Source organism: Trematomus bernacchii, unplaced genomic scaffold, assembly GCF_902827165.1.
Source record: "Trematomus bernacchii unplaced genomic scaffold, fTreBer1.1, whole genome shotgun sequence".
Taxonomy (NCBI): Eukaryota; Metazoa; Chordata; class Actinopteri; order Perciformes; family Nototheniidae; genus Trematomus; species Trematomus bernacchii.
Window position 1 is genome coordinate 4326058 of NW_022987567.1, and position 9367 is coordinate 4335424.

At 41.4% G+C, this 9367-nt stretch overlaps 1 protein-coding gene across 1 annotated transcript; it reads left to right on the forward strand.

The window, feature by feature from the left end:
- The first annotated feature begins 8392 nt into the window (after window positions 1-8392).
- Window positions 8393-9045, forward strand: LOC117478998 (zinc finger protein 570-like). The gene has a single exon (XM_034125995.1). It carries the CDS (start codon window positions 8419-8421, stop codon window positions 9043-9045), a length of 627 nt encoding a protein of 208 aa, XP_033981886.1. The 5' UTR covers window positions 8393-8418.
- The last annotated feature ends 322 nt before the right edge of the window (window positions 9046-9367 follow it).

The following is a 9367-nucleotide window of genomic DNA, read 5'->3' on the forward strand; positions in this document are numbered from 1 at the left end:
GAGATTCATAGCTTTCTAATGATATCAGGATTGTTGTTGTCGGCTACTCCAAATATTAAGCAAAATATGTCACATTATATAATGACTGTTACAGAGTCATCATTTTGAGAAAAAGGCCTTTAAAGTTTCCTCTTCTCTGGATCGATCTGATTGATTATTAGCGGAGCAAATGATCAAAATAGTACGAAGGGAAGATAGGGGAAGGCCGCGAGTGTGTGTGTGTGTATATACGTGTGTGTTTGTGTATTTTTGCGTTTGTGTGTATTGTGTTTGTTTCCCGGGGAAAACACTCACGAGAAACACCGGCTGCTGTTATGCTTGCAGTGACGTAAAGTTACTCCGTTGCTTGTAATTATGCCGTTACAAGCTTCAAAGTTGTATTTATCATCTGAATTTGCCAAAACAAGTTTAATATTCTGAAAGCCAAGACTTTGTTTATTTGAAATCAGATAAAAACAAACTGTAACGGACCCTGCCGTGTTATCTATGATTACTATATGCCTTACATTCATAATTTCAGCAGAGGGAGGGGAAGCGGCGCTGTGGAACAGCAGAGTGGCGAGTGAGAGCTTTACAAGCTTAAAAAATGCCTGTAGCTAATGAGATTGAATATAACAATCAAACATAACAAAATATACACAGCTGTATCAGATCGCGTTTTAGATGCGACTTTAGAGTAGAGGGGAATTATTGAAACGGGATTTGTACAGTGTTCCACGGCATCCGCCGCTGCGAAAATGTGGAGCAGGGCTGAAAAGTGGGGGGGCCAATGGCCCCCTGGCCCCCCCGCTTCCGGCGCCCTTGCTTACGAGGCGATATACCTCACCTTTATGAGTGGCCCAGCCCTTCGTATATTTCTCTGTACGTGGCCCTCTGTGAAAAAAGTTTGGACACACCTGCTTTAAAATCTTTGGTAACACGTTAAAGTCTTTGGTAACACTTAAGTCTATTTATTATTGCTGGGCAATGATTAAACATTTTAATCATGATTAATCAAAGGATTTTCTGCGATTAATTGCATTGTTATGCACACAATTCAATAATGAATTCAAAATGTGTTTTTTGCGCACTTTTATTTTAAACAAATAAGGTTATTTTAACAGTAGTAGGCCTATTCCCTTTACAGAGTAGCATTTCAAATATTTCTTGTCAATCTCAACGCCTGGAACAGATTACAAATGTCCATTTAAGAGTTTGGTACCTTTCTCCATCTTTCTGTCCCCCCCACTTATGTTCTGTGTTGGTTCATGTGAGCACTGCAGCAGTCTAAGGCCCGCCCAAAATGCTCTCATTTTATTAACACTTTCAACTCGTTTTTAAGCTGAAAAATAATTTATTTGATTTAAAGACAAGTGAATACATTACATATAAGCGATTAATAAATGAATTATCATGCAATTATATTGACCAAAAAATAATATAAAAAATAAATGTAGAAAATATTTAATTCATAAAATAATAAATGTTTCCTTTTGCAGTTGTTCCACTATTTATCTCTCTTGTTTTTTAATGTTCCCCATTATAAATGTATTTTTTAATGATTAATTCATTGTTAAATGTATGTATTTATTTGTTCATCTTGAGACAAGAAATACAAAATTACATTTTGGGTGTATTCAGATTGCTGGGTTCCCTCTTCTCTCATCATTTATAGAAGTGCAAACTTAAACATGTACAGCAGTAAAATGCGACACTGACAATAATCAAGAAACATCATAAATCAAACACTGACAGGGAACATTTTATTGCAGTATCATTACTTTTACATAAGAAGGTGCTGTACATGTTTCTGAGAATACTTTTAAGTACTTTTACTTAAAGGGGACCTAGTATGCAAAATGCCTTTTATACATAAATATGTGTCCCCGTTGTGTAAGGAGACTCTCAAATATTCAGAAAATACAACCCTCTCTCTTTTCCTCCTTACCCACATCTCTAAAAAAAAAACGGGGGTGCAAACGAGCAGATCCAGGATTTGTCTCCTATTACGTCATTGGTGAAATGTGACACGTCCCAACCTATCGTCTCCGGCACACGTGCCACGTCCAAACCTATCGTCTCTGGCACACGTGACACGTCCCAACCTATCGTCTCCGTATACAGTCGTCTAGCTCAGTAGTTCCCAACCGTTTTCAGTCAGGTCCCCCTTGTGTAATTGGAAATATTTTCGAGCCCCCCCTAATCCGGTTCCCACCGAGATTGGTAGAATTAATTGTATATAGTTGTACAAACATTACATTTTCTCTGCTAATAATAACAAGACAAAAAGATCCAACTATAATTGTATATATTATTATGGATTGAACATGAACAAAAGTGCCTGTATTGGTGGTAGATCTTGTGCCACTGTGAAATAATGAGCATTGGTGGTAGTAGTAAGTAGATTTACTCAAGTACTTTACTTATATTGAGGTACTTAAGTATTTCCATTCTTTGTAATTCTGCTCCTCGACAGTTCAGAGGTAAATTATGTACTTTTACTACATGTATTTAATACCTTTAGTCACTTTACAAATCTGGATTAATGATGTGAAATATGATCAACTCTTAAATCAGACTTTAGTTACACCTGGAGTAAATTCACAAGCTACCCTGCAGTATACTACTTTTACTTAAGTACTTCTGAGCAGGGCCGGACTGGGACAATAATGGCGCATTTCCACTACAGCGTGGTTTAAGCGTGCCGTGCACGGCCCGTTTTTGGTTGCGTTTCCACTTGGCGTAGTACCGGCTAGCGGGTACTATTTCACAGTTTTTCTGGCCCCATAAAATCGAGGTTCTTAGCGGATCAACAACCAGGCTGAGTCGGGCTGAGTATGCTAAACTAGAGAGAGAGAGAATCGCTGGCAAGGGGGCTACAACTACAACAAAATGAACATATTTGACCGTGATTTAATTGTAATACACGTTTCAAAATGATGCCGAAGTAACAACATACTGATACCGGTTAGTAAAAACCATGAATGAATGCTTTGACAAGTCTGCAGACAAGACGGCAGGCGAAAAACCTTTTAAAATGCGTGTTTTCTAAATAGAGATCGGCTAAGCTAACGCAGTATATGCTCCGACCGTCCACCCTCACAACAACGGCCTATACAGACATAAATAAACCAGCGACTGTATTCACCATGACACAGACAGTCTGTGGTTTGTACTTGTTTAACTTTTGTATAGTTTCTGAACAGATATCAGGAGCTGTGAGCTTGAGTGCTAACAGCTAAGGGCTGATGTTTTCTGGTTGAACGTCAGTGACGGCAGGCTGAGATCCTCACCGTTGATTGGCTACCGCGAGATCGCGTCACGCGAATATGACGCTCGAGTTGAAAAAATTGAACTTGAGCGTTTGTCGCGGCCCCCTTCAATTGCCTCAATCGCGCCGTGGAATTTGCGTCCACCGCTTCATGCTTGCCGTTGGAGCGAATTCGCGTCGGTCCGCGTCTCTGCATTGACTTTTCATGTAATCGCGCCGCCCCCAAATATTGCATCGCGTCCGGTGTGAATGCAGCATAACTCTTATTATAATGACAAGTTCGCAGTTTCCTTAAACTTCTTACTGACTCAACTTAGAAAATTAAACATCACCCACATGTATATAACAAGGAGATCAAGGCTTGAAGTTACTGCAAATACCCTGCATTTTTTTTTTTTAAGTAGAACAAATAAATATACAGTACAAAACAGATATAATAATAATAATAGATTAATTTTGTTAGCGCTTTTACAGGTGCTCAAAGACGCTTTACATAGATAGTGAAAAGAAAAGAACAACAAATAAATATAGTTAAAGTCAAATTTAAAATCAAGCAATACAAAAACAGTCACACATTAAAAGCCAGATTGAAGAGGTGAGTTTTTGTAAGTCTTTTGAAGGTGGTGAGGTCAGTGCACCCTCTGATGGGTTGTGGGAGTGAGTTCCAGAGGGAGGGGCAGCAACGGAGAAGGCTCTGTCCCCCCAGGTCCGGTGCTTGATGCGGGTGGGGATGGATAGGAGGTTGGCTTCTGATGAGCGGAGGCAGCGGGAAGGGGTGTGGTGGTGCAGCAGGTCTGTGAGTTAGGGGGGGGGGCTGGTTGTTGAGGGCTTTGTGAGTAATGAGGAGGACTTTGAAGTCGATTCTTTGACGGACGGGGAGCCAGTGGAGGTTCTGGAGGACGGGAGTGATGTGGTCTCGGAGCGGGTGTGCGTGAGGAGGCGGGCAGCAGAGTTCTGGATATGTTGGAGTTTATTGAGGAGGTTGGATGGTATGCCGTAGGATGCTATTGCAGTAGTCGAGTCGTGATGTGATAAATGCATGAATCAGGGTTTCAGCAGCAGAGGAGGTTTTTGAGGTGGAAAAATGCAGTCCTCGTGATGTGATTGAATTTTGAGCTGACTGTCGGGGAGGGAGGGGATATAATGTTGCTGTCAAGGGTGACGTTGACATTCTGGATGGTTTTGGTACGGGATGGGGGGGCCGATGATGATGTCGGATTTGACACTGTTCAGTTGGAGATAGTTTGTTTGCATCCATGTTTTTATTTCTGAGAGACAGTTGGTGAGAGTGGAGTGTGTTGTGGGGGTGATGGTGTTTGTTGAGATATAAAGTTGGATGTCATCGGTGTGGCAGTGAAATTGAAGGTTGTGGCGACGAATGATTTTGCCAAGGGGGAGCATGTAAAGGATGATGAGGAGGGGGCCAAGCACCGAACCCTGGGGGACGCTTTGGGACAGAGGAGCAGTGGAGGAGGTGCAGTTATTGATGTTGATAAACTGATGTCTGTCGGTGAGGTAGGATTTCAGCCAGGAGAGTGCAGTGTCGGTGATGTTGAGTGATGATTCGAGGAGGGACAGCAGGATGGTGTGGTTGATGGTGTCGAATGCTGCGGTGAGGTCGAGGAGGATGAGGAAGTTCAGGTTGCCGGAGTCAGGGGAGAGGAGGAGGTCGTTTGTGATTTTGAGAAGAGCTGTTTCGGTGCTGTGTTTTGATTGGAGACCGGATTGAAATGGCTCAAAGAGGTCATTGGAGCTGAGGTGGGATTTGAGTTGTGAGGCAATGACACGTTCAAGTATTTTTGACAGAAAGGGGAGATTTGAGATGGGCCGGAAGTTGGACACAATGTCAGGTTTGAGTCCAGGGGCCTCATTTATAACGCCTTGCGTAGGAATGACGTGGGAAGGTTGTTTACGTAGTACAAAGCAAAAAAATAGGTACAGAAATGTTCCGACATTTTCCGATTCACAAAACATTGCGTACCGGCGAGGGAAGTGCGTACGGCACTTCCTACGCCTGTTTCCCTTTTATAAATCACAATCGACTCGTAACGCCCATATTTGCCTATAAATAGTCAAAGAAACACCCATTCATTCATTCATTTTGACTGACTGCATGAAGAAGATCGCAGGAAATGACGACAGAACAGCTAAAAAAGACATCTCACACCGTGTCAGATTTTGGTTATTTTGGGGAGGTCGAGATAAATCATATTGTTTGGTGGATGCAGTTTGAACCAGAGTAGCAGCATGGAGGTCGGATCGTCACCAAAATAAATAAATAAGTGGTCCGAAAAAAGTTACTGACAAAAAAAATACACATAACCTTCCTTAGGCAGTGTGTTTGTACCGGGGACAGGAGACACCCCCTTGATGAGAAACTGTAAGAAATGATCGGGGAATCCCTCCGGAGTGGAGTCATGACGACTGGATCTGAATTATTTTGTTGTATTTGGTGGTTTGTGTTCCAGCTGTCGATCAGCAACTATATATCCATAATCCACCAGTTAAAGGAAATACAACTAATGTGTTGTGTTATATTAGCTGTACAATTTACCACATATGGTGTTCTTAGTTTCCATACCTCCTGTGTTTTACGAGCGACTTATCAAGTCTTGGCAAAGGGCATAAAACACGATTAAACGTGATAGTATATAAAACCATGCTCGTATCTACAACCTATAGAAATGCAAAACGGCGTCAGTTTGGACGTAATTCTGTCCTCCTGCTTACCGCATCATTTATGAGAAAACATTTCATAACATTAACACAACATATTCGAGGTGGTTTTAAATAACATATCCGTATTTATTTATTTATCCAAGTTATGTTTTTGTGTGCACTGAGGAGTCTCAAACAGGCGTTTGTTTAATCATTTTAAGATTGGCTTTAATCAATGTTTGAAAATGAATTCTTCATATTTGATAAATGAGAGGTAACATTTTATTTATTTATGGTATTATTTCCACATATTTCTCTCCATTCTTCCTTCTGCCAACGGTGTCGCAGTTTCTCGTCTCCCCCGTTTGTGTGCTTAGTGCATGGTTTAGAGTTTGCGTGGAGGACCGCACATTTTCCCGTCAAGTTAGAATTTTATGAATCGCAAACATTTTTTGAGCGTATATCCCTCTATAAATCAGGCCCCAGGTCTTTTGAGAATGGGTTTGAGAGAGGGGGGAACTGATCCAGATCTGAGGGAGGAGTTCATGATGGCGATGAATTGGAAGATGGCCGGTCTCTTTAACACATTTGGAGGGCATTGGGTCAAGTGTGCAGGTGGAGTTAATTCCAGTCATGAAGTCGGACAGTTGCATGGGGGTCACAGGGGAGAAGTGGGACAGGGGCTGTGAGGTGAAGGGGGGGGGGGAGCCAGGAGAGGAGGTGGGGGGTGCTGATGAGGGTGTCAGATTGCTGTAAATGTTGCTGATTTTGGTTTGGAGAAATGAGAGGAAGGAGTTGCACTGTTCGGTGGTGAAGGATGAGGTGGCGTTGTCACAGGGTTTGAGAAGTTTGCTGATGGTGGAGAACAGACGCTTGGGGTTGCTGGAGCCAGACTGAATGAGTTGTGATATACATACATACACATGAATTATAACATTTCATTTTACAAATAGGGCAGAGAGGTGCTGCAGCACAGGCAGTATGAGAAAAATAAAGAGCTTTTTGAACATTAAAGAAGAATAGAATCCTTTATTGTCATTATACAGGTACAATGAGATGAGTAGAGCTACTCCTTTTTTTAAGGTGCCATCAAAAATACAAAAAGCAACAAGAGACGTACACACTCAGGAGAAGACAACATACAAACAACAAGCATTCATACAGCATGGAGACATGTCCCAGTAGAGACACTAAATACTGAAATGAACATTAAATGTCCTCTTAAAGTACAAGTTTCTTTGTGACACACTTCCAACATATTAAAATTAATTTACCAATACACTCTAAAACTGTCATTAACCTAAAACTTTTTTTCTTTTTAAACACATAAAGATTCAAGAATGTAATGTCACAACATGGAAACATATAGAGAAACATGTAGAGGCACACGATACTAATACGAAACTTAAAATGAGCATCACAACTTGCAAGTCCACTTCATCCAGTTGCAGCAAAATGTAAATCTTCTAAATCTGCACCTGAAATAGAGACCACACATGTAAGTACATTATGAAGCAGACCTTAATAAAGTCATAGGAACTGAGAACATGACAAAGAATAAGATGCACACAAGTACAACAGTTACAGCATGGACTGTTCCCGCTGCTACAAACGGCTGATATTAAGACGCTTCAATGCGCAGGTCACAGAAGTAGATGCATTGTGGGACATGTGGTTTATGGGCACCATATTTTGATGAAATAAACTAAATATATTCCTTTCTTTTCTATAAAATATTTTCTAAAACAGCAGAAATACAAATTTGTTTCCCCCATTTCAAGAGTAAAAAATAGCATTCATACACAATAGGTGGGACTAAGAAAGATAATATTAAAGTATAAAAACAAAGGCATTATTAGGGCTGAAAAATGTCTCCCGTTTTAATGGTGATTAGATTTTTAAATGCTAACACTTAACAGTTTTTTCTGACTGTGTGTTTCCTGTTTCCTGCAGATGTCCAGCAGCTGGTGGTGGTTAAAGAAGAGGTTCTCCCTGACCAGCAGGAGTGGAGCACCAGTCTGGACCAGGAGGACCCAGAGCCCCCCCCACACATTAAGCAGGAACAGGAGGAACTCAGGATCAATCAGGAGGGAGAGCCGCTTCAGGAGCTGGAGGAGGCTGATATCACCAAGTCCACTTTCACTCCTGACCCTGTGAAGAGTGAAGATGATGAAGATAAACCTCAGTCCTCACAGCCTCATCAAATACAAACTGAACACATGGAAACAGAAGCTGATGTAGATGACTGTCGAGGACCAGAACCAGCAAGGAACTCAGATCCAGAGAGCAGTTTACAACCAAAGACTGAGGACGACACTGAAGACTCTTCTGAACCTGACACTGAAGACAGTGCTGATTGGAAGGAGACCAGAGAACCTGCATCAGGCTCAAACTCACTGAAAAATAGACATGAATCTGTCAGTGATCCACGACGTAGTGTTGAAAAGAAACCATTCAGCTGCTCAGTCTGTAAGAAAGCTTTTTCACAGAGTGGACATTTAAAAAGACACATGAGAGTTCACACAGGAGAGAAACCCTTTAGCTGCTCAGTTTGTGAGAAAGCTTTTTCAGAGAGTGGAATTTTAAAAAAACACATGAGAGTCCACACAGGAATGAAACCACACAGCTGCTCAGTCTGTAAGAAAGCTTTTTCAGATAGTGGAGGTTTAAAAAAACACATGAGAGTCCACACAGGAGAGAAATCACACAGCTGCTCAGTCTGTAAGAAAGCTTTTTCAGAGAGTGGAAGTTTAAAAAAACACATGAGAGTCCACACAGGAGTGAAACCACACAGCTGCTCAGTCTGTAAGAAAGCTTTTTCAGATAGTGGAGGTTTAAAAAAACACATGAGAGTCCACACAGGAGAGAAACCACACAGCTGCTCAGTCTGTAAGAAAGCTTTTTCACAGAGTGAATATTTAAAAAAACACATGAGAGTCCACACAGGAGAGAAATCACACAGCTGCTCAGTCTGTAAGAAAGCTTTTTCACAGAATATAGATTTAAAGAGACACATGAGTGTCCACACAGGAGAGAAACCACACAACTGCTCAGTCTGTAAGAAAGCTTATTCACGGAGTGGAAGTTTAAAGAGACACATGAGAGTCCACACAGGAGAGAAATCACACAGCTGCTAAGTCTGTAAGAAAGCTTTTTCACGGAGTGGAAGTTTAAAGGCACACCTGAGAGTCCACACAGGAGAGGAAATATACAGCTGCAATGTTTGTGACAAAATATTTAAAAGGCGTAATTGTTTCAATAGACACAAGTGTGTTGGTCGTCAGTCCTCAAAGCCTCTTAAGCCCCACAGACCCGCCGAAGGGGCCGAAACCACAACATCTGCAAGCAACAGCGTCTGAGGGCTTCTTAAGATGTAATAAACTATGAATTTTTCATATCGATTTTTTTTCTTTTTAAACCTCAAAGCTAAAGCTCGTTGCTAAATTAGCAACGAGCGAA